This window comes from Dermacentor variabilis, unplaced genomic scaffold, assembly GCF_050947875.1.
Source record: "Dermacentor variabilis isolate Ectoservices unplaced genomic scaffold, ASM5094787v1 scaffold_12, whole genome shotgun sequence".
Lineage (NCBI taxonomy): Eukaryota > Metazoa > Arthropoda > Arachnida > Ixodida > Ixodidae > Dermacentor > Dermacentor variabilis.
Genome location: NW_027460280.1, coordinates 25,152,534 through 25,178,738, shown reverse-complemented (window position 1 = coordinate 25,178,738; position 26,205 = coordinate 25,152,534). Strand labels below are relative to the sequence as shown.

General features: G+C 47.1%; 2 protein-coding genes across 2 annotated transcripts; one reads left to right on the top strand and one right to left on the bottom strand.

Annotated features, from left to right (window-relative positions):
* Window positions 1–16,811: 16,811 nt before the first annotated feature.
* LOC142566369 (uncharacterized) lies at window positions 16,812–19,362 on the bottom strand. The gene has a single exon (XM_075677316.1). The coding sequence runs from the start codon at window positions 19,325–19,327 to the stop codon at window positions 18,182–18,184; it is 1,146 nt and encodes a 381-aa protein (XP_075533431.1). The 5' UTR covers window positions 19,328–19,362; the 3' UTR covers window positions 16,812–18,181.
* A 5,792-nt stretch (window positions 19,363–25,154) lies between these two features.
* On the top strand, window positions 25,155–25,781 carry LOC142566245 (uncharacterized). Its single transcript, XM_075677088.1, has one exon. The coding sequence runs from the start codon at window positions 25,155–25,157 to the stop codon at window positions 25,779–25,781; it is 627 nt and encodes a 208-aa protein (XP_075533203.1).
* Window positions 25,782–26,205: the final 424 nt, after the last annotated feature.

The following is a 26,205-nucleotide window of genomic DNA, read 5'->3' as shown; positions in this document are numbered from 1 at the left end:
GTATGGTGGCAACAATGGCATAATTACACACTTATTCGTGAACATTGTCTGCTTGCTAACGTGTATTCTTTCTGTATTTTCATATTATGTACGTCTCTTTTTTGGTTGTTATGAATACATCACTAATTTTTTCATATTTCTTTTGTTCCCTGCACTGTGAATTCCTAGAACTAATCCTGTGTTTTTACTATTGGAATGTATTCTCGCCCCTCCCCTCTGCAGTGTACAATTACGTACCTTGAGGGTCTCACAAATAAATAAATAAGTAGGTGGTCGCTGTACTTGCCCATTTAAACAAGTACACCATTCAGTGCATTGGGATGTCAGTGGTGTTCTTGCGGGATAGAAATGCGGAAAGTCGTGCTCCACATATTACAGTGAGCATGCGAAGCGCTTCCCTGAGAAGGGTAAAACGCCTAAAACAGCAAGCAGCACGTATAAAACCAGTGGTTACGGCTACCCTTGGTCTTCATGTTGCAGCACGATATGTAATGCATGGGCGCTGGCTCTCGTGATGGCGGGTCGAATGCGAACGGCGATTTGTGGCTATTGAATTCGTCAGAATCAATAGCTGATATTGTGACCCGAAGGTCCGGCGCGGTCACGATTTAGCCGAGCGTCGGCTCTTCGCTGTCAGTGGGTGAGACCAGCATGCCTTGCGCTCCTTTTCCGGTGGGGACACTCGTGACGTCACAGAAGCGGTTCACTCGGCTACTTGATCAGGTTTCGGTTTCGTTTTTTCGCTTCTTTGCTTATTTAAATTTATCTCCGAATTTGCGAAACAATTCTACTATCAGACGCGTGAACCACTCTCGGGAACCTAAATATTCCGTTACCTTGGAATGGCTAAAAAATTGCCGGAGTTACACTTTAATGGACAGAACGACTCGTCTTGTGCTGAGCGGTAAAATTGTAACACGAATTGGCTCGTAAAAAAACGTTCACCGAAGAATAAACGATTTATAGGCATGCCAATCTTAAATTTAGCAGACTATGCCTTTTAAAGCATCGGAATGGTACAAAATTGGCCCTTTGTATTTCGCTCTACAGTCAACATGCCGTTGTTTCTGAATGCCGACACAGGCGAGATCCACAGCAATTATTGGACAGTAAAATGGCCCTCATCTAAGTGCAAGCAAGGCATGCGTTCGGCCGGGGCATTCCCCGAATGGCGAAAGTCTCACCGTCGTTATGCCGAAGGTCGCAATGAAAATGACCGGAACATGGCAAGCTTCCCATAATCTTTACGGTGTCCGCTCGGACGAGGGTTTTACAAGCAAGCTGTCGTCTCTCACCAGTTCTGCTGCTAGTCAGTTCGAGTTGTTTCCTTTCGTTCCTGCCGAACATGTAAAAGTTACTCAGAAAAAGTAAATAGGTTGCTGAGTATCAGGAAACGAAATGTAACTCAGTACTAATTACCCGATTTGCGAGAAGTACTACGAGAAATACAGAGGTCGTTGATTTTTGTTAGTCACATGATAGTTTTCATTTTTCGCGGGCTTTCTTTATCAGCCACAAAAATAAACAGGCAAGAAGTCCGCGGCTCAAACATGCCAGTTAAGTTTCTTTCCATTTTGTACAAATTCTTCATTGGCATCATGTCCTTTAGAGCAGTACTGAAAAATTAGCCAACTGCAATAAATAATAAATTGAATGGCATCAACAAAAAAATTTCTGGCGGCTGCTGAACTCCCCTGTGAAGCACGTGTAGTTCTCGTAGAATGATTTAGCTTTAAAAAAAAAAAACGTGACGCCGATGTCTAGGAAACCCTGCGTACGTAACTCGCTTACACCAATTTTGGCGATCGTAACACACGAACAGTATTTTAGGGCTGAATAATATGGAGCTTTATATAAAATTACCTTACCATATTTGGCCGCCTTTTCAAGGAACGTGAAAGCTTGCTGGCGCCCGTTAAAATCAGTCGTTTCAGTCTAAATGGCTAACGATTGAAGAGTGCCGGGAGAAGGTCCACTAGATTTGACCGACGGATTGAAACGGCACTCCATGGCTTTTCGGAGTCCTTTCACCTAGCCCCAGAAAAAAATGAAGCGCTGCTCTTCGTAGAGGACCCAGACCACGAGAATTGCCGCATTTGATAACCACAATCTTGTGGTGGTGGTAGTATTGGTCGGCTGTAGCGGATGACGAGTTTAGCCTGGCGATCGAATTCGGCGATCGCTCCGCCTGATTGTCTATTACAACGTTACTGCGGTATGTCACCACGTGTCCATCAAATCAATGTCTCTTAGTAATACAACAAGACGGCTTGAAGCTTTTTGCGGGCTCTAACTAACCCAACTAGGAACACAAGGTATTGCAGACACGCATGGAGAACATCATTTTTTTGCAGCTTCTTAAGCAGAGTCCTTTTCATTTCGGTATTTTGGTCAAAACCACAGAAAGTGTTCAATGGGTCCTGTCTGCTAGCATGCAGGAGAGTTGAGATAATTTATACGTCCCGTCTTAAATAGCAATGCTGATGTATTAGCAGATCTTACAACTTGTGAGCGAGGCGTTCGTACACTACAACACACTTCTCTCCAGCGCACATCGACCGAGTTTTCAGTGTCGCTGCCAGATGTCTTCACAATAAAACCAGGGAATATTACCGAACAAAATTTCGAAAAGCAATGCTTAGTGAAAATAAAAAGCGTGTGAAAGGCTGTAGAGGACGTATTAAAAGAGCCAGTATAGCCGTTATATTTACTGTATTTGTGCAGTGTTAATGAAGGCACGATGGAAAGTAATGTTAAATTAATCGTTTACATGTTAGTGATTATTAAGTCACTTTCGTGGGGCACTAATTAGTAACTGTAATGAGTTACTGTTTTTGAGGGAAGTAATTGTAATTTTGTACTTTTTTCTGCAACGTGTAAAAGTCTGGTTGGATTGAAACTTGTAATTTCAGATATCTGTGTTTTGGAACTTCCTCTCGAGGACATTGCCATAAGAATGTCTGCGCAGCTGTTGAGAAGTTTCTATTTGACTAAGGATTCTTTCTTTTCTAAATTCCTAGAACATTGTGTTATATATTACCTTTCCTTTTATCTTATCAAAATTTTTCATGAGTGCGTTTTGTTTAAATGCGGCTAATTATCTTTCTCTTATTCGATTTTTCGCCTATACCCCATAGTGAATATGAGCCATATATAATCCTAAGCCAATGAACTAACCAACCAGCACCGTTATTAGTGCACCCAACTTCCAAATGTACATTGCTGGAGTGACATTCAAGTGCCGGAGGTATTGGTAGGGTAAAAATAGTTTTCTTCGCCCTGTGGCGACTATGAAGCTGGGGATGACGAGGAGGCCTGACAACCAGAAAAGCACTTCAATGACGATAACAGCCGTCGTCAGCGTAACGGAATGGACAGACGGACGAATGGACGCTCTAGGCAAAACCAATTTCAAGCACTCAACTGTCATCGCAGTAAAACGCAGTTTATAAAGAAAAATGATCCGTTGTCGTAACCCTGAGGCAGTCTTTGACACCGGATTTTTTAACGGTGATTTCATTCCAGGAAGGCGATCCGCAAGACTCCGGCTCGCGAGACCATGCCACTGGTAATGGTGGCAACGCGACGAAAGACGAGTGGTCGAAAGTGCGCCTGCGAATATGAAATATTTGTTCACATATCTCTCGTAAGAGCTCGTTCATTGAAAATTTCATCTCAGCGACTGGTGCAAAGTGTGTAGTCAAGTTGAACACGCTAAGAAAATGAATGATCACACTCGAGGCACATCCACGCAAACCATGCGGAAATAATTGCGACCACCCGGCAGCGCTAGAAGAAAAGCACTGAGTCAACACCGCAGAAGAAGAGTTTCGATGCTGATGCTTATTTGTTCGTGTGCAGGGTAATGCCATGTTTCTTTTTTTTTTGCTTAACGTATTATCATCGCCTGTTTTCTTTGCTATTCTTTATTGACGGAGCTAAGGAGTAAATGGGCGAAGTAGCGTACATGCGCCTTCAAAATAGCAGCGCGCCTCGGCTGGATAACTCGTGTAGCCGCCGAGTTGAGCCAGAGGCGCTTCCATCCTGCCGCGTTCTTTCAGTGAAGCCTTTGCAAATACCTCGATTTCTTTCGGATTCATCAATCAGTTTCGGAGCAGCCGTTGTTTTTTATATTTCTTTTTGTGCAGTTACTTCGCTTTCTTATTGTTCGCCCATTTTCTCTTATACTTGCCTATGTCGTCTGCTCCATTCTTCGGCGCAGTACACGGGCCAGCAGTAAGCCGCTGGCCGACGCTGTACAACCGTGCTACTGCGATGGTCCAAGGAGGCTGTCTGCTCAAAGAGAGAACTGTTTCAAAGAACGCAGCTTGATGAATGGTTGCAGTCCCCACCTTGCGCTGGTGGCTAAGGATACACTTCGTTTCGTTCACTGAGAGGCACGAACAAAAGTAGTGAAAAACGCTCGCGTGGCCGAACACACCAAGGGCCTGTGTTTACAACCGCTTTTTCTCGATCATGCCCGCAAGCAGGCTTCGGCTGAACATCGTCGAAAAACCTTGACGGAGAGCTTTCTGTGCTGGTCCCTGTAGAAAATCGCTGTGACGCAGCCTTCGATGGAAACTTTCCGCGATCAATAGTGATAAAAAGAAATCGGTGTTGTACACACAAAACAAGAGGGCTGTCATTTTCGGCGCAACAGCGTTCAGCTCATCTTTTCTTCAGGACGTGATGCGGACCTTCAGCGCGAAACATTGTAGACGACACCAGATTGACATACCACTTTGCTCCTATACGGCCGCCGATGAGTGGTTTCACGGGCCTGTTTATCGCGAATCGCATGGGACCGGAACACGACGGTGCACCTGCCTCGCGTTGTTTTCCTTCCCTACGGGATAACCCTAAAGTTGTCTCGTAGCTAAGCGGGCCTCTGTGGCGCTCCGTTCGCTCCAAAAGGTTTCTATCTCTCTCTTCTTTTTCTTTTTTATGGTGACTGCTGTTTACGAGAGTATAAACGTGGTCCTCACTGAGTATGTCTGTCAGGTTGTCGGTCATCAGCGCCATTCAGGTGCATCCACCCCTCTACCATGGCAATTGCGTTGAAGTGATAAAACAGTGGGAGTATGTGATGAACCTCGGCGTACCTGTGGTGAGGTAATTACACGATCGACCCTTTAAACGTGTTTCGGGCAGATTAGGGTTGCAAGATTTAAACGTTAAGCGCCACAGTAAAAACACAAATGCGATGACATACGCCACTTTGCGCAGACTTCGCGGAGCACTACAGTCTGAACTGAATTGAATTCTGTGGCTTTACGGACCAAAACCACGATTTAATTATCAGGCACACCGTAGTGGAGGACTCCGGATTAATTTTGCCCACCAGGAAATTTTTACCGTCCCTCCAGTGCACGAGACACGGGCGCTTTTGCATTACGCCCCCATCAATATGTGGCCAACACGGCCGTAATTTGATTCCGAGACCTCATGCTTAGCAGCGCGACACCATAGCCATTAAGCTACCCAGGGGGATACTAGAGTTTGGTGCTGTGTACAGACCCCAGCAATCAAAAGAGAATGACTACAATCTGGCGTTCCGAAAAGCATTGGAACGCTATGCGCGAAAGTGAACAGGCCAATACCAAGAGACCTAGAGGGGAATCGAGGCATTACAAGCGCTTGGATGCGATGTGATACAGGGCACAGCCAGATCATTAGTGGCACAAGCATCGACTGACACTATTGTTTTTGTGCCGCACTTCCGATTCACCTCCTTAGACGTGCGGGGAGGAAATCCAAAATAAAGCAGAAAAATATAGAAAAAGAACAGGACAGTACACTATTCATTGGTTTTATTACAGACATGATAAGAGAGTATACGTTTAGTTAGAAGTTCAGTAACTAAAGTGTCTGGAATAATTAGAATCAATTAGAAATCAATGATTACCGCACACGAAAGCACAGAATCGTGGACTTTAGACATCCGCCACGCGAGCACGACTTTGGCTAAATTCCTGGAAACTCGAAAGCAGAAAGAGGAAGTATTGACGTTACTAATGACGTCACGCGCACATGACGGTGAAATGCTATTTAACCATATAAGTAATGGAAAACAGTTGCCTCCGAGTTCGGTTCATGCGTTTCGTTCACCTAAAGTCAAGCTAAAGAATACCAACGCCGAGGTGCGAGTGCCACTAAGAGACACCTAAGTCAAAGATTAGGATCGCCTACCACTTTTTTTTTAAAGCGAAACCTTCTTCACCTCTTTTTCGACTTTCCGCCGCCACTGCCGCTGCTGTTGCTGCTGCTGCTGTGGCCCTGCACGCCGCTAACGCCGGCCACGTCGGAGAGAGCAACGCCACTAACGCAGGCTGCGTCGGGACGTGGTTGAAACGTGGCTATGCCACAAGAACATGAAAGGCCTGCACTGTCGGTGTTTTGGTTCCTGGCATTTGTTTATGAGCTGTCATTCTGAAAATTCCGAGGAATGTCATTCCGAGCAGAGTCATGTACTCGCTACCCTACCAAGTGAGGACTAAAACGACCAACGAAGAGATTGAAGTCGACATGAGGAAAGCCTACAAGACGGCGCTGCACCTGCCGAGAAACACCTCCAACGAAAAGCTGATGCAACTAGGGGTGAGCAACACCTTCGTCGAAATGGCGGAAGCACAGCGGAAAGCGCAAATGAGAAGACTAACGGGGACCTACACGGGGCGAAACCTGATCGGTAGGCTGGGCTTCGAAATAGGAGACGTCGACCGGTACGAGGACGTACCGGCGGGAATTAGGAAAACCTTTAATGTAAAGCCTACACCGAAGAACATGGATCCCAGGCTCCACGAAGGCAGAAGGAAAGCTAGGGCCGAATACATAGAAAAGACAGTGGCTAGAGAAGAGAACACTCTCTTCACGGACGCGAGCATAAGTTTAATAGGAAGCGAGGCAAAGGCCATCGCGGTAGTAATGAAGAAGGAGGAAAAGCTTGTCTCGTGCGTCTCGGCCGAGACACGGAGCGTAGCTGAAGCCGAGGAAATCGCCGTGGCGCTGGCGGCGATGCAAGGATATAGGGAGAATAAATCGCTAAATATTCTCACAGACTCGAAAGAGACTTGTCGCAACTACATGAGGGGCAGAATATGCAAAACTGCCCTTAGGATCCTCAGAGGGGGTAACCCCTCGGAGGAGGCGAAAATCAAACACAATCTGATCTGGATACCTGGACACGAGGGCATAAGGGGTAACGAGGCGGCGGACGGTCTAGCTCGAGCTAATAGATTCCGGGCTGGGCAGCAGCAGGAGTACCGCGCTAGTTACGCCGGGATCCTCAGTGACAGTTATTCGGAATTACTGCAACACTACAGGGGGACTAGATTCAAGTACCCACCGCCCCATAAAGCGCTGACGAAGGAGGAAGCAACGGGCTGGCGTAGGCTCCAGACAAACACCTTCCCCAACCTTTTCATATTCAACAAGATGTTCCCAACGCAGTATAGGGACACCTGCTCCTGGTGCGGGGCTACACCCACACTCTATCACGTAACTTGGGAGTGCGAACGAAACGACGCATTCCGCGATCATAAACCCCCGAGTGCGGAGCATTGGGAGAGCCGGCTCGTCAGCTGCGAGCTCGCCGTCCAAAGAAGGACGGTGGAGCACGCTAGGGACGCGGCCAAACTCAGTGGAGCCCTGGACTGAGGGACCACCCGTGCTGAAGAGGCTTCCCTTCGACGAGAAGACAGCGTGAAGAAGAGAAGACCTCGATCCGCGAGAATTCCATTTTATGATTCAATAAATGTTTTTCTCTCTCTCTCTCCCGAGGAATAACTTTCTAAAGAATGTAAGACAAGGTATGCGCCACATGGGAGGGGCTGCGCGGTTGTGGTTCAAAATGATTATTTGCCGAGTGACGCCCACGGCGTCGACACCGGATATTCTGCGATGTGGGGCCCTAACCCTATCGCGTTAGTAAATGACACTAGTGTGGCACAAAGGAAATATGACCGTAGAAGCTCGTGTCAACATTTACGCCGCGTCGCATGTGCGCAATGTCCTTTGGACGCCGTAACTAGGCGTGACCGCCCGCAAATGTAGTGCCGGAGCTGCCGCGCTTGCCGCCATGCTCACCCGCAACAGCAACGACAGTAGAGGGAGGAGGTAGGGAGAATGTTAGCGAGGGAATATATATATTTATATAGAGACAGGAGGCAGTTTTCTGAGCTACAACGCAAAAACCAGAATGGTGCCGAAGCGCGCACTCAGTGCCGAGGACTCGCATAAAGCGTCGAACAGAGCAAGAACAACATACACAAGCGAAACAGGCAAGGTAACATTTCACATCACGTCACGACTGTCGTGTGTGTGCGCGCGCGCGTATTGCGTGTGCGTGCGTTTGTGTGCCTCTGTGTGTTTGTGGTGCCAAATGCAGAATGGGGAGTTAGGCCCACGCTTCTACGGGAGTGTCATCTCACACTCCGAACTGACCAACCAATGCCTTCACGGGTTATGTTGGGCTTCACCAGTCATCCGGTATCAGAGTTCTTTGGAAGGTAGTGCTGTGCTTTTTAGGTCAACGACATGGACACGTTGCAAAGTATCTTCTAACACCACTGCGCTGTAGCATTGGTGCAGGGCCTCGTAGCCATCAGGAATGTACTTCCTGACGTCACCCATGCTATGCTAAGTGTGATGTACCATGCCCATCATCATTTGTAAAGTGCCAGAAGAAAGCGGCAGCTTAACTGAACAGAGACGGTCAGCATAATGGCGCCAGATATCGACGTGGATCCGCACAAAATTCAGACATACCGTGGACCCTACACAAAAACAAAGACACCGCTCTTCGTCTAAGACAGAATGAGTCGTCTAACCCTGCGAGTGTGAGCCCAGCTGCGCAGATCTTTTAAAAAATTTAGTGTCTAAATAACCTTGTCACCATCCTGCTAAAGCTTCAACTGTTCCGAAACGACCTCCCGTGGCAGCCCCAAGAAGGCGCCTTACTTTCGTCGGGGTTAGCACAAGGAAGTATTGTTCAAGCTGACACTGCTAGTGATTACCTCGGACATTTGCTGGAACCGATGCTCTTTGAGGCATTGAAAGCCATCATTTACCTTCCACCCGAATTGTAATCATTACCAGAAGTTCGAGCTCTGCTAACAATGGCAGTCGGTTATGCTGAAGACAAGTATTCAAGCCGCCGCTTCAGGAAACTGAGAATAGTGGCTTTGAAACAGTCGGGATATTTCAATGAAATACTAATGGTCTCAAAAGAAAACTAGGAGAAGTTTGTAGATTTTCGTATGAACAGAAATTTCCGGTTTTAGCTATAGCTGAGTGTTCATTCCGATAGCTTCAATGCTCGAAGGCGTTACAGAAAGAAATGGTGATGAAAGATGCCATGTACGGTTACAGATGAAGTAGTTACACCGTACAACACTCATCGATAGCAGCTTTATATAACGAAAGATTATAGCGTTGACGATGGAGGTGGGCAAGTGGTTCCAATCAGTCGCTGTCTTCGGGATAAAAGAGTCAAAAACTAGTATTAGAAAAAGGAACTTCTACTTTCTTGCTGTGTCTGTACGTGGCGAAACATACGATGGCTCCCTAATTATTTTATTTCTCAGTCCTGCATTATGAAATATTTTTATAAAATAACGATAATCGGGACTTTTTTTCTGCGTAAGAGAAGGTTGGGAAGGTGTAAGGATGGCTTTCATAATATTGCACTGGTACTAAATTTCAGCTCTTTAATTCAGTTGTGAGTAGCTACTCTTGCCCAAAAAACGGTAATTCGCGCAATGCTATGTGTTCGCAAGAATATTACCCCATAAGATCTTCGACCACTGAAGTTCTTGAACACGTGGCCTATAATGTACAGTTCGGAATCCACTCGTTCTATTTTCTAACTGTCTACATGCAGTCTTACAAGAAAGTGTTAATTGCAGCTCCTTGAACAACTATCCAACAGAATCTCCGTACGAACAATTGTATGTGGCGAAAGCCCATCACATTCTCTGGTGATAAATTCCCCGCGACGCCCTTGCAATACTATTGAAATGTATAATTGATCGCTGCGGCCGGTGTTTACGTATCTAACAACGGGCCGCCGATATTCTTTCGCTAACTTTCGTATGTAGCAAGCTTACAGGTCACCCTCTGCACATCTGACATTGCAGCTAGAAATCGAGTGCCATGCAAGAGATCATCAGCCCATTCTATATCGCCATGTACAATTGAAAAGCGACAAAGTGATGAGTAGTAGTCAGGCGCAGATTGCAAATCGATGGATGTTTCGTTAACTAATCCCCATCGAGCTTCAGAACTGTAAATCTGCTGAAAGATTTTTGATGCGAAAGCATGAAATGGCCAATTGAGCGAAAAAGCCAGTGCCTGTCGTCTGGAAAAGCCAAAAATGGCAGATAAATTCCCACTGGCTGATACGCTATGTCAAGTGCAGTTCTCGACGGCGCAGATCGGGTGAAAGGGTACAGCTGCTGCCTCGCGAGCGCGCCAGGTGTTACGCGAGGGGAGGGGGCACCGCCCCGACACCATGTCACCCTCGCTCACGGAAGCCTGTGTTATTTGCGCGTTCCTTGTTCGCGCGGTACGAAGCTCTTGTCTGCGTTCTAACGGCTCCCCGGTAATCGCTATAAAGAAATTAATGTATAAAAAATCACCGCCCAAGCATTCCGTACAGATGGTTAACTAGCGAAGCTGAAACGTGTGGCCTCGGTTTTTATCACCGGGTGAATACTGACGGTTCATTAAACGACGACTTTGTAGGCTGCCGGATCCCGGGTACGCAGTTGCTGCTGGCGCTCGGCCGAGCCTGTCCTTGTGCCCGGGCTGCAGCATCGACACTGTGTAGACGAGCTCGTTCGTTGCTGATTGAAAGGTGTGCTCCTCAGGAGTACGTATGACGCGTGGCCTACTATTTCGGAGCAGGAGAGAACTGCTGCGCGTGCGCTCGGCTGCGACGGAGAGCAACGATGCCAGCGCTAGCGAAGCTGATCTAACAACACCTAGATAGCGCAAGGTCTTTTCACTTCGATCCATCACGTTGTAGCGCACCAACTACTACGTTCCACAATGGTCCAGTCACGAAAGAAGACGACGACACGCCCAGCACGCTGATAATGCGGGAGCAGTAGCATCGGCAATCAGGCTTCCGCCTGATTTAGCGGGCTCAGCTAAACTATAATTTGTGGACATCAGGCACCAGCGTCTGTCTAGTTTTTCTGCACATACAAATTGGTGACTCAGGTCTTCGCGTCATCGCTCTCAGCTCCGGGTGCCTCAGCCGCAATGCTGGTCCTTCTATTCCTTCCGCCTTCTATTCAGTCAGCCATGGCCTCAGATTTTCCCGATCAAGTACTGCCATCTGTGCCACTACCCCACGATCCCGAGGTCTCCGCTCTCAAGCTCCCGGAGTTCTAGTTGTTGGATTCGGTACTTTAGTTCATTGCGCCCGAATCCTTGTTCCTTCGCCACCGCCTCAGTTGATCATGTTCGAGCACGTCGTTGGAGCGCTTCCACCCGCAACTGCTGCGGTTGTTCGCGTAGTTCTACGCTGTAATATTAATACCTTTATTCGTAAAAGCAAGTGGTACGAAGTGCCAGGGAATTAGGAAAAAAAGTAGCGGAAAAAAGCAACTTGACTGGTCCTAATAACCAGAAGGTCCAAAAGGCAGCAGACAGCAAGGGGCGAGAAAAAAAAGAGAAAAAAAGAAAGGAAACAGGAACAACAAAAAGGGAGAAAGGAAAGAGACAGTAAGGGCATACAGTACATAGATCTCGCTTAAACAAATTTGCTCCGCGCATCAAACAGCTCGGGAAAAACAAACAATATAGATGTATAGATACACAGAACTCTTAAAAAACCCCAGTTCTTGGGGCAATAGAAATTATACAACTCTCTGCCAGAACAATTAGGTACATCGATGCATGCAGATCTGAGATTATTCGGCAGAGTGGGGAGAGTGTGACAAGTTATTTGGTTACCATAGGTTGAAGGCACATGCGGCACATGCTAGCATTCCGGGGACCTGGTGTTATGGGATGTTGTGTTCTAATCTAGCCAGAGACGAAACAAGGCTTAAGTTCTGTTTGGTTCCTTTTAGGTATCCTAGAGCAAGGCGGTAGTTAAACATATCACTGACTTTATTTACCCGAAATGTTTTTAAATAGGGGCTCAGATAACAGGGTCAAAGGGCATATCACTGATTACGCGAACAATTTTCTTTTGAATTACAAGCAAACGGTTAATATTTGTAACAGATGTCGTGCCCTAAATAAGGCAGCAATAATGAAGGTGGCTCGCAAACAAAGCGTTATAATTTAACATTTTAATCTTCCGAGGCATGTAGCAAATGGAGAAAACGAGTCCAGTAATTTGGGAGAGTTTGTCTGCAATAAAAATTAATGTGATCGCTCCAGCTCATATTTTCATCAAAAAAGACCCCGAGTGTTTTCACAGGAGGGACGAGTTCAATTTTATAAGGCCCTAAAACCACGTCCCTACAAAGACAGGTATTCTTATTCTTCGCTTAAAATAAAACTGCCTTTGTTTTATCAGCATTAACCTTGAGACCATTTTCTAGAGACCATAAATATATTTTTGCCAAACAAGAGTTAGCCACTGACACTAGCTCCGGAGCATTATTGGACGAAAACAGGACAGTAGTGTCGTCGGCATAGATTATGAGTTTGGCATCGGGATCAATATTAACGAGATCATTGACATAAAGATTGAACAGAAGGGGCCCAAGGATACTGCCCTTGGGAACACCTGCCGTAACACAAGAAATTTTGGACGATTTGTTGTTAATGAACACATTTTGACATCTGTGCTGTAAGTACGGCTGAAATAATTTTAAGGCGACACCGCGGATACCGTAGTAGGTAAGTTCGTTTAATAATAGTGCATGACTAATGGAGTCGAATGCCTTACTAAAGTCAATAAATACCCCTAAAGTGAGCTGTTGCTCCTCAAAATTTTGGAAAATGTATTCTTTCTGCTGTAGAAGTGCAAGCTGAGTCGATCTGTGTTTGTGAAAGGCATATTGCGAGTCAGTGAGGAGGTTTTTAGTTTCAAGGAAATTAGACACACGGATAAAAATTATTTTTTCTAAAGCTTTCGAAAAGATAGGGAGTATAGATATTGGCCCGTAGTTGGACATGGCTGTTTTATCACCTTTCTTGAATAAAGCTAAGACTTTTGCAGTTTGCATTTAACGTGGAAAGACACCACTAGCGAGTGATAGGTTATAAATATGCGACAACACAGAAGAAACAGTGTTGGCGTTCCGGCTCTCTGGCATGAAAGTGATATGTTAACTGATGACAAAAAAAAGCTGATCGCTTTAACGAATATTTTCACTCCGTCTTCACAGCATGTCGTCATAGTCAGATACCTTAATTACACGATCAATTACCTCAAATGCGTGACATCGTTTTAAATGAGGCTGGAATTAGGGCTCTGTTGCGCAACATTAATCGTCATTCTGCTCATGGTCCGGATGGTATATCAAATCACGTCTTGAAGCGTTGTTCCCACAGTATTGCTCCTATCTTGGTTGAATTATTTACCAAGTGAATAAATTCTCAAAGATTACCTAGTGACTGGAAAATGGCCAATGTACCTCCTATATTTAAAAGTGGTTGTCGTGATTTGGCAAGCAATAACAGACCGGTGTCTTTGGCATCTGTTTGTTGTAAAACACTAGAACATGTTATTGACTCTTGTCTTATTAAGCATCTCCATGACCATGATTTTTTCATCCCGACCCAGCATGGATTTCGCATGGGATTATCCTGCACCACTCAACTTACTGCATTCATACATGACATTGCAGTCGGCTTTCAGAATAGTACACAGATAGATGCTATTTTTATGATTTTCGAAAGGCGTTTGATGTGGTCCCGCATGAATTACTTTTGGACAAACTGTCATTTCTTGGCCTCCCCGATTCACTTTACCGTTGGCTTAAAGATGATTTGTATAAACGGCAGCAAAAAGTGGTTCTGAACGGTGCGACGTTGAGAACGGTTAATGTTTTATCAGGTGTGCCTCAAGGGTTGGTGCTTAGGCCGTTGCTGTTCCTCATATTTATCAATGATTTAAGTGAAGGCTGTGTTTCAAATATCAGACTGTATGCGGATGATTGCGTTGTGTACCGTCCTGTGTCATGCCGAACATACGAGTGTGTTGCAGTTTGATCTCGAAAAAATTTGTTCCTGGTGGTGCTAAATGGAAAATGGATTTGAACGTAGCAAAGTGTTATGTTGTTAAATTTGCGAATAAAAAGGTGTCTAGTTAATGCTCTCTAAATAATGTTTTAGTGCAATGCGTTGACGAAGTCAAATAAATACCTGGGCGTCACTTTAACAGCAGCCTTAAACTGGACATCCCCCATTGACATAACAAGCGGTAAAGCATGCCGCCTTTTAACGCGACAGCGTTAAGGAGCTCGTGTCGCAGAAAACCGGCGTCGTCGGCGTTGGTCGTGAGCGAAAAATGACGGAAGGCAATTCATAAATAAGAACAACGTGCAAGATGGGCTCGGTGGGAATCGAACCAGGGTCTCTGGAGTGTGAGACGGAGACGCTACCACTCAGCCATGAGTTTTTTTTCTTTATTGCCGACTTCAACACGTCAGTTTACAAAGTCAGTTCGCGCGAAGAACACAACACGTATGCTAAAAATACGTCACCCTCACTTGGGGTTACGTGATGAGATTAAAATTCACGCATGTGTAGCAAAGCTTCCATTCTTGGAAGCCACTCAGGCACTGGGTCTTGTATCTTGTATCCTTCAATAGCTCTGCTAACAGATTCACAAAAATACTGTCTTATCGGCCTGGCATCAATGTCTGCGTGGCTGACCGCCATCCTGGATCGCCAAATACTGTACAGGCCCAATATCATAATCATGTCAAAAGGAACCCCGTCTTCACTCTCGACGGGCAGAAATCTAATTCCGAAAGCATCCACCGGTAAGTCTTTTTTAATCGTGCGTTGGAGAATGTCCCAAAAGAAAAGGGCTTCCCAACAATCTAAGAAAACGTGTTCGATAGTTTCCGGCTTCCGGCATATGAAACAATGATTTCCCCAAGGCACAAAGAAACCCTTCGCTTCCAAATACGTCTTGACTTCAAGAGTGTTCGTATGGAGCTTAAAGAAGAAACTTTTAACTCCGCCTGGTACAGTCATTCTTTTCACACGTTTTAGAACTGACTGCCATGGACCTGCACAGTACAACGACCTGTACAACGGTACCGGAAGAAAGACCTCACACAGGTCCTTATAAAGTTTCTTTCGCGACACCACTGACAAATATTCAAACGAAAATCGCACTTGCAAGACGCGACATGCCATGTACACCTCTTTAAGGAAGCCAAAAATGCTCCCTTGCATACTCACCGAACTAACAACGAAATTTGGCAAAACCCTGCCCAACCTAACCTGACACACAGTTCGCAAAAAGGGGTCATTCGTGTCACGAAAAAACATAAATCGGTTAACCAACTGGCGCAGATATAGATGGGCCAAACCTAGTCCTCCAGAGCGGACGCGGTGAAACAGATTGGTGCGTCGTGTCCGCTCCCAAGTGCTTCCCCACACAAAAACCGCAAATACACGGTGCAGCTTCTGCACATTGACGCGAGAACAATGAATTGCTTGCAAGACATACCACAGCTTGGTTACAAAAAAAAAGGTTACAAATTGTGGCACGCGCGAAAATAGACCAGCTGAAGCCTTTGAGCCTGTCGGCCTTCTCACGCATTTCAGCAACTTGGCATTTCCAATATGGCTCACTGTCGCGATAATTCTCCAGCGGCACTCCTAAATATTTTACTGGGGTTGCTGTCCAAGTCATGTTTGCGAAATTCGTTGGGGTTAAGGGCCAGTCGCCGTGCCAGAACCCCAAACACTTAGCCCAGTTCACAGCACTCCCGCTCACAGAACAAAAGTCTTTCACAATTTGAACCACAACACGAACGCTTTCGTAGTCAGCACAGAATACGGCAATGTCATCAGCATACGCGAGAATGCGGACCTCCGCCGCATGCAAACGAAAACCATGAACGCTGTTGCTTTCAATAACGCTCAAACAAAAAGGTTCAATATACAAACAAAAAAGCAATGGTGACAGGGGGCAACCCTGACGCACAGAGCGTTGCACTTGGATGCGCGCTCCCACCCCCTTATTTACTAACAACCGCGTCGTGCATCCTCTGTACGCCATGGCTACGCCTTGGCAGATGACTGATCCGACATTAACGTGCTCTAAAACAGAGAACAAGAGGTCATGCGGCACCCTGTCGAAGGCTTTCTCTAGATCGAGCTGGAGCATTGCGATGCTTTCATGCAAAGCGTCGCAACACTCGAGCACGGACCGGGCTGTGTGTATGTTGGTATATATGGTGCGACCTTTGATACCACAGGTCTGATGTGGTCCCACTAATTCTTGCATCACGGCTTGGAGTCTTTTAGCCAGAATTTTCATGAAGATCTTGTAGTCTACATTAGTCAGGGATATGGGTCGGTAAGCGGTAACCTGTCGCAGTCTAGCTTCATCTTCGCTTTTTGGTATTAAAATTGTATGGGATGTTAAAAATGAAGGAGGAAGCATATCCTTGTCATAAGCCTCATTAAACAGTGTAGCCAAAACCGGTGCTAAATCATCTTTGAATGCCTTATAAAGCGGTGCTACTAGCCCGTCTGGTCCTGGGGACTTTCCCGGGTTGAGGTCTTCTATGGCTTTCCGCACTTCTTCTGTTGAAATGGGCAGTTCTAGCCGCTCTTTCGTATCATCACTAAGCCGCGGCATTAAAGAGAGGAAGCGGGTCTTGAAGTCTTCGGTTCTTACTTTGGTGTAACCAAAGAGCCCGCTGTAGTATTCATAAAAGGCCCTTTCTATATTTCCTTTGTCTACGAAGATTACACCGTTCCACTCTATTTTTGGTATGTCATTCTTGCGGGCGTGCCTTTTTTCCAAGCCGAAAGCACGTTTTGTGGGCATTTCGCCCGCTATCAGCCGCTGTGCCCTCGCCCTCACGATCGCTCCTCGATATCGCTCCGTATCTATTGCCTCTAGTTTCTGCTTGACGGTGCGCATTTCTTCGGTGCAAGTGCCTGGCTGCTTTCCTTCTTGCATTATCAAAAACTTTAGGTCATCTCTCAGCGTGTTTTCCTGCAGCCTTTGCTTTTGCTTTATAGCGCACGATCGTTCAATTGCCATCATTTTCATTGCCTGCTTAAATCTTTCCCACTTCGCTCCCAGAAGTTCGTTGTCCGCCATTGGCAGTTCGTGTATCGCCGACGTAACGCGATCCACGAAGATATCATCGTTTAGAAGCTTCTCATTAAGTTTCCAGTTTTCCCACACAAATTTGCTTTTCGTTCCTTTTCTTTTACCTACATGGAAGACAACAAGACAATGGTCACTGAACGGCACTGGTTGTACGCTGTATTCGCCGCAGTACGGTATCAGTTCAACAGATACGTACGCCCGATCCAGACGCGCGTGACTCGTTCCTTGGAAATGGGTAAACCGAACGCCAGAACCACATCCGAGACAATCACCAACATCCTCTAGATGACAGCGATCAATTATGTCACTTAAACAGGCAGTACTCGCATCTCGGTAGGGCGTCGCACTGGTTTTGTCGCGTGCCATGCTTACGCAGTTGAAATCGCCAAGTAAGACAAGCAGACGGTCTGTGTCACAATGGTTGCCGACTGTCTCAAAAAGGTTTCGCCTCTCTTCCGTGTTAGTGTGCGCGTAAATACAGATAATACGCAATTCCAAACCAGCAAGTGTGATGTCACAGACAATCCATCGACCGAAAACGCAAGTCTCAACTCTTTCCACAATCGCTCCCAGAGACTGGCGAATCAACAGCATGCAACCTGCCGAGGTACCCACGGCATGAGACACGCAAACATCATACCGACTACTGAACGAGAGCACCATTCTGTCGGTCTGGTCTTGACTCTCGATTTTGGTCTCTTGTATCGCTACAATATCCAATTCCTGCTCAGTCACGAGTCTCAGCAGCTGATTTTGCCTCCTCCTGGATGAAAGACCCCTGACATTAAGCGTGGCTACTACGAGGTGTCTTTCAAATGCCGCCATCGTTAAGCAAGACCAGGCCGCCAGTACGGCGCTTACCTTCATGCGCACAACGCCGCGCCGTGTAGTGCCGTCCCTCCATTATTAGGTCTTCGGGTTGTCGTCGCGAGGAAGCGACGACGATCGTTGCCCGCTGGTGACACGCTGCTTTTTCCCTTCGCCTACGCCCCACTGGCGTTCTAGGAGACGCAGTCGTTGCTCCTGGCTCATTGCACTGACATCGTCGTGGCGCCGTTTCGCAGCCGCAGGGTCAGACTCCATGGGTTCCTCGTTGCTTTTTTCAGAAGGGCGTGGAATATCTTGCGGTGAATTGGTATCCATGCTCGTGGTTGCCGACTTGGGGGTGCTGGGCGCTGACTCACGAGTCCCTGGCATGGCGCCTTCCGTTTCATCGCTCAGCGCTGCGGCCGTTGGGCTCTCGACCACTGGGTTGGAGGCTGCTTGCTCAGCTTCATCCTCGTCCATGTGCAGCTCACTATTATCGCCGAATGTTCCTCGAGTCGCGGCGCGGGCGTATGACTTCGTGCATTCAGCCTCTTCATGCCCGAAGGCGTGGCACTCGCTGCACTTGGGCACCTTGCAGTCCCGCCTAATGTGGCCTGTGTTGCGGCAGCGGAGACATATCGGCGCACGCCCGGGCACGACGACTAATACTGTACCGTTCCCGATACGCAGCTGATGGGGTATGCGCTCGAGGCTTGCACCTTCTCGAAGAACCAGCCGCACAACACGAGTAGTCGAGTCGGCGTTTTCAAACCCGCCGGTCTTCCATCTATCGCTCGAAACTTCTTTCACTTCGCCGTACTCGGCGAACGCCCGCCTCAGAGTTTCGTTGCTGACGTTGAAGGCACACCAATGCACCTTCAGCCGCACTTCCTGCCTTTCAGGGTCAAAGACAACGCAAGTCTTCCCTTTAACAACAATATGCCCGATGTCGAGCAACTTTTTCTTGGCTTCTTCACTACGGAAGTTGACTAACCAGACGTGCGACATCTGGTACGCTCCGATACCGCCCACCTGTTCAATGACGCCGGCTTCTTTCATCGGCTGGCGGAAATCTTCTATCCTGTAAGCCCTTCCAGCGGTGTCGCAGTGAAGAACAACCATTGTTTTCAGTCCTTCTCCGGTTGGCAGCGGCGGCAGTACAATCCTGTAATCTTTCAGGCCGTCCAAAAACGATGTTCCGCGGCCAGAATCGGCCGTTATCACAGCTCGCGAAGAGCCAGCCATCCTGCGTCCTTTCACGACCGTGGCCGGAAGCAGAATGCCACTCAGCCATGAGTTCGATGGATCGAAGCATGACAAAAGCGCCTCTAGTGAATGCGGTATTGCCTTAGAAACGCGCCGTAGAAAGTTATACTGCGGTATATATCGGTAATTCATCATCAACCTGGTTACGCCCACTGCAGGGCAAAGGCCTTTCCTATACTTCTCCAAGCTCATGTACTAATTGTGGCCATGTTGTCCCTGCAAACTTCTTGATCTCATCCGCCCACCTAACTTTCTGCCGCCGCCTGCTGCGTTTCCCTTCCCTTGGAATCCAGTCCATAACCTTTAATGACCATCGGTTATCTTCCCTCCTCATTACATGTCCTGCCCATGCTCATTTCTTTTTCTTGATTTCAACTAGGATGTGATTAGCTCGCGTTCCTTCTCTCACCCAATCTGCTCTTTTCTTATCTCTTAACGTTACACCCATCATTCTTCTCTCCATAGCTCGTTGAGTCGACCTCAATTTAAGTGGAACCCTTTTCGTAAGCCTCCAGGTTTCTGCCCCGTAGGTGCGTACTCGTAAGACACAGCTGTGATACACTTTCCTTTTGAGGGATAATGGCAACCTGCTGTTTATGATCTGAGAATGCCTGCCAAATGCACCCCAGCCCATTCTTATTCTTCTGATTATTTCAGTCTCATGATCCGGATCCGCCGTCACTACCTGCCCTAAGTTGATGTATTCCCTTACCGCTTCCAGTGCCTTGCTACCTATCGTAAACTGCTGTTCTCTTCCGAGACTGCTAAACATAACTTTAGTTTTCTGCAGATTAATTTTTAGACCTAGCATGTAAATTACAGAAGTCGCAGTTAAACGCGTAGCGAAGTACGTTTCCGCTACATTTCCTCTGCGCTTGGCGCACACGCAGATCCATCTTGGGGCAAACACAGAAGACCCCCTCCTCGCAATGTACGGCGCTGCCCTGACAGGTGGCGCGCCAGTTGCCTACTTCTCGCCTTCGGCTCGTTTGAGCGCATTGGGGCCGTGCGGGGATCGGTGCGAGGATGCTCCAATACCCTTGCGCTTAATAAGTTGTCTCGCTCTCTCCCCTTCCAACTTCCAGCGTGCGTAACTCGAACCCTCGTGTTTAGGCGACGCGGCTCCTCTTTCCGCTCACAGCGCGATTCCTAGGTGCAGTGTCCGATGCGGGACGCCTCTGGCGTGATCGCTGCGCCGTAGCGCGTCTGGTGGGAAAGCGTCCCCTGCGATGTGTGCCGTGCTGCTGGCGAGGAGTCATGCGTCTGCGTGGTGCTCCTAAGCGAGATAGAGGATGATACCATCGAAGCGTCAGCCCCATGATCGCGTCCGCCTTCATGGCGCGTCCCGGCCCGGCTGTCCGTGCCGATCACGACGTTTGGCTTGCGTAGATCGTTTCTCCCTCCGAGACACCGAGTTTTTTGGTTCGTTCCGCTTGCTCAGGCGCACGTTTCGTCTTTGTGTGACTCAAGATCATGCCGAGCGAATGAGTGGGTGGTGCGAACGGGGTGCGGTAACGCAATCGCGTTCCACTCTTGAAGGCGAATCTTAAGCGTACTCCAAGTTTTTTTGCACCTTTTCCAGAGGAACTTCAAGTATGCGCCCAAACCTTTGAAGGAAGCTTTGTATCTTACAAGTATTAGGCCGGTGTTAGAATACGCTTGCGCAGCATGGGACCCCTTCAGAAAAGTTCTTTAAGATAAGTTAGAGCGTGTTCAGAAAAGGGCTGCAAGATTCTTCACGGGCACCTATGACTACAATATTAGAGCTTCGCAGATCAGTGGAAATCTAGGGTGGAAGTTGCTGTTCACACGCAGAAAAATAATCAGGTTAAAGCTTTAACACAACATTAACAGCGGTAACACAGGAATCGATAAGAACATATATTTAAAACCACGTCATTATCAGTCTAAGAGACGCGACAACTGCAAGAAAATTAGGGCCTACCAAAGTCGTAATAATGTAAGTTTTTATCATTTCCGCGAACAATTGCAGAATGGAATTTGCTCTCGGATGAGGTAGTGTCTGCAGCCAATTTTTCATCTGCCATAGAGAACATTACATGACTCTGTTTTAGACAATATTTCCAGTGTGCCGTTTTATGCATTGTGTAACAAATTTTAAAATCGGATGTTGTTAGTATTCGATGTGTTGTCTTTCTCTACTAATTATGATGATGGTATTTTTAATACTATAGCCGATATGATGCCGTTTTTCGCGAAGTTCAATATTTGACCTTTATGTTTGTAATTAATCCCCCTACAATAATGCCCAACTCGGGCGGTGTAGGCATTTGTAATAAATAAACGAATAAATGAATAAATGAATAAATAAGTAAATAAATAAATAAATAAATAAATAAATAAATCAAAACACTGAGGCAATTACATCGAGAACATATTTAACAGGTTTCATTTGCAAGTTATCTATATCGCATGTGCTACTGTCTTTTAAATGTGAAAAATTACAGATAAGCTCGCCTTCATCAGTCGTCTGGTGAAAAACAGTGTCATGAGGCACGACTTTAATACTACGGCAAGCACTGCTATTTGTGGGCAACGTACTAATCTTGGTGAAATAATAATTGAAAACGTCAGGTAACATTTCATCGCTAATATCAACCCCGTCTCTCTTAATAATAACAGGGAATAGGGCATCAGTTGAACGACCGAGTAGTGAATTTACCTTCCTCCATACTTTCCTGCTATCGCTCTAACATGACTCGAAATATTCATTATTATAGCGAATCTTATCAAGGCTTGGCTGCTTATTAAGTTTATCACGGTATCTTTTAAACGTGTCTAGATCTGTAATGTCACGGGACACGATAAACTTGTTATATAGCCTATTTTTTTTCTTTTATTTCTTGGAATAATTCTGCCGTGATCCATGGTTTTCTTACCTTTGAGGAGCGCTTTGTTTTAGTGCGAGTTGGAAAATGTCGGTACTAGAGCACACAAAAATGCCCAAGAAAGTTTCATATGCGAAGTTAGCAAATTTTGACGGAAGAATTGATCTCTAGTCAATGTGTCGCAGTTCATCACGAAATTTCTGCGTTCGCAACGGTGTAACTAGCCGGGTGTAAAATTCACATGGGGAAGATCTTTTAATTTTACGGTTTACACTGAAAACAATTGGCATGTGATTACTCAAAACAGAAGAACAGACACCAGCTTTTGTATTGCACTCAGGGAAATTGGTAATAAATAAATCAATACAGGTGGCTGTGTGGCCGGTCACTCTTGTCGGCACCGAGATAACATTTGAAAAACCGTAAGAATGTAACAAGAGCTTAAAGCCACGACACAAGGGGGCTAATGCAAGTAGGTCAATATTAAAGTCGACATCCCAAATAACTTCATAGCGATTATTAGAGATATAAGCAAATAAGTTTTCAAGGAACAGAAAAAATAATGCTCAATGTTACCATCAGGCGGCCTATACCATACAGTAACAAATAAATTTGAGCATATAACTGAAAGGACCTCATAATCTTCGGTCACTGTACAGAAATTTATACGCTGCACTACTAATTCGTCTCGAACCAGGATACTAACTCCACCGCCAGGTGTAATCGTCCTAGACTGCGTGAAGCATCTTTAGTTAAGAGGTTGCCAAACGGCCGAGTTTTGGTGTTACCACGTTTCTGACTACATGATAAAATCGAAAGAGCCGCTTAGACTGCCCAAACATGCGTCGAGCTCATCATGTTTATTGCAAGCAAACTGACAATTCAAATGAACGCATTTTACACCATTTCTGTGTACAGGCCCAAAGTAGTTAAACAAGTAAGAAGGGCACACCCAATCAGCACAAGACATGGCTGACGTATACAAATACGGTCACCAGGAATTCAGGAAACAAGTTTGGCAAGGTCACTGGGGCATTTTATCAAGTGCGCACGATCGCCCTCTTCTTTTAGGACGAAAGCTTTGCTACTTTGGTGCCATGCATAGCAAAAATCGTGCTGATGCGCCCACGCTTTAGCCAACTTCAGTAGGGCCCTGTCTTGCGTAGTTAGCTTTTCCATCATGTACGCGCCGTTCTTAACAGTTGGCAAATTCTTACGTTTATCGGGCCATTGATCCCTAGTCGATTGATTCGAGAAGCGGAGGAGGAATCCAGGAATCTTCTGAGCTAGAGGGCAGCCGGTGGATCGCAGATACGCTTTGCTCAGTTAATGGTGCGAGCTGAAGTTTTGACGCAATAGCGTTAACCTCAGACATTAAACATTCCTTGTGTTTCTTCTGGATGCCCCGAAGTTCAATGTTTAGTTTCCTGCTGTGGTATTCGAGGTCGTTAACCGCACAAGAAACCTTTTTTATTTCCGCGCAGGCACTGATTTCCTCAAGTTTGGACACTCTACTTTTCAGGTTGTTAATTTCACCATTGTGCCTCACAACATCAGAAACAACAAACAAACTCATCATGTTCAAACAAACTTAATCATGTTCCGGGATTCTTCCATTTCTTGAACGACTTTCTTCAGAGGAAGCAGTTCATCAAGCTTTCGGTTGATGTCAAGAAGCACGGTGGCAATAGTAGAGTCATCGCTCTCTTTCTTAGTTGAGCCACCAGCTTTGCAAAGTTAACGGCACTCCTGAAACTTTTACATTCTTTTGCTCTGCTTGAACATGGATTCGGAAATCTCTGAACATGAGCCTAAGTGATAGGCACCGAGACATTCGCAACAAGACATTGAGCGTTCATCAGCATTGAAGTTCGCGGTACATTTGGTGCATATGGTATCTTGCAACAATGTCATGATGTCACAAGCACACACACACACAAAAAAAAAACAGAATAACACGGATATTACGAACACATAGAGTAACAAATGCAAGATGGCAGCAGCAGCAGCTCCAGAAAATAGAGCTCGGGTTTACGGAATAGGGTTGTGACAGCAACCTGAAGAATGGAAGCGGCGTTCGTGAGAGACGAGTTCACGTCCAGCTGCTGCTGCTGCCAAATGACTTGTTTCACTGTGAGGCCGACGCTTTTATATCCCAAGATGGCGCCGAGATCCTGGTGACGTCGTAGTTCAGTGAACTGCACGCCTGGTGTGGATGCGTCTGGGCATGTGCAGAGCAGCAGAATAGTGGCTGGTTGTGACGGAGGCACGATGATCAGGAATCTTGACAAGCGCCAGAATAGCCAGGACAACAGGCGCCGAAACAGCAGCAGATAGCTGAAAAATGGAAGCGGCGTTCGTGAGAGACGAGTTAATGTCCAGCTGCTGCCGCTGCCAAATGACTTGTTTCACTGTGAGGCCACCGCTTTTATGGACCAAGATGGCGCCGAGATCCTGGTGACGTCGTAGTTCAGTCAACTGCACGCCTTGTGTGGATGCGTCTGGGCATGTGCAGAGCAGCAGAATAGTGGCTGGTTGTGACGGAGGCACGATGATCAGGAATCTTGACAAGCGCCAGAATAGCCAGGACAACAGGCGCCGAAACAGCAGCAGATAGCTGAAAAATGGAAGCGGCGTTCGTGAGAGACGAGTTAATGTCCAGCTGCTGCCGCTGCCAAATGACTTGTTTCACTGTGAGGCCACTGCTTTTATGGACCAAGATGGCGCCGAGATCCTGGTGACGTCGTAGGTTAGTCAACTGCACGCCTGGTGTGGATGCGTCTGGGCATGTGCAGAGCAGCAGAATACTGGCTGGTTGTGACAGAGGCAATAGATCAATAATCTTGGCAAGCCCCAGGAAAGCCAGGACAACAAGCACCGAAACAGCAGCAGATAACTCAAAAACGGAAGCGGCGTTCGTGAGAGACGAGTTAACGTCCAGCTGCTGCTGCTGCCAAATGACCTCCGCCCGTCGACCGCCCTATGACCACCTTAAGGCGACGCTCGTCCAGCACACCACTGAAACTGAACAGTATCGATTACAGCAACTTCTTACATTCGAGAAGTCCGGACACCGCAAACCTAGCGACTTCTTGCGTCGCATGCAAGCCTTGGCTGCAGACCTGCCTCCTTCAACTGACAGCGCACTTCTCCGTGAACTTTTCCTGCAGCGCCTTCCACCGCAGGTGCGCATGATCCCGACCGCGTCTTCATTCTCGACGTTGGAATCTCAGGCCCAGTTGGCCGCCAAGATTATGGATGTCGGTTTTCACTCCGTGGCCACAGATCATTGCCCTCCTGACTCTACGTCCCACGGCACAGCCGCTGGCGACATCTATGCGCGTCTCCTCGAAGCTAAAGACGAGCTCACACGGAAAGCAGCCCGACAGACAGCCGAGGTCGCTGCCATCCGAACATGCCGACCGCGTTCTTCGTCACGACCTCGCCACCCCAGCTACGGTCACTCTGAACGGCGTTCTCCTCCTCCCGTCACACTTTGCTGGTACCACCGTCACCATGGTTCTCGCGCAAACCAGTTCCACCAGACATGCTCCTACGCGGGAAACAGTTGGCCCGAAAACTGACGGCGCCCGCTGTTCCCGGCCCCAGATACAGTCACTTTTCCACGTCACCGACCGCGTCATCACAGTCCACTATCTCGTCGACACTGGCGCCAAGATTTGCGTCCTTCCTCCTACGTTGGCTGAGCGCCGCCATCCTCCCGACTCGCCTCTCACCGCGGTCAACGGATCGGCTATCCGGACCTACGGACAAAAGTCGGTGACCCTTGACATCAGCCTCAGACGTACCTTTCCCTAGATCTTTGTCATCGCCGCTGTGCTCCAGCCCATTATCACAGCCGGCTTTTTTGGCACTACAACCTCGTCTTGATGTGCGGCACAGCCGTATCTGGGACTCCGAGACGAGCTTAACCGTCCAAGGACTCTCCTGTCACGCTCCACCGCTTCGGCTTCTCCAGGCGCACATGGTCGTTCTCGACCCTTGGTC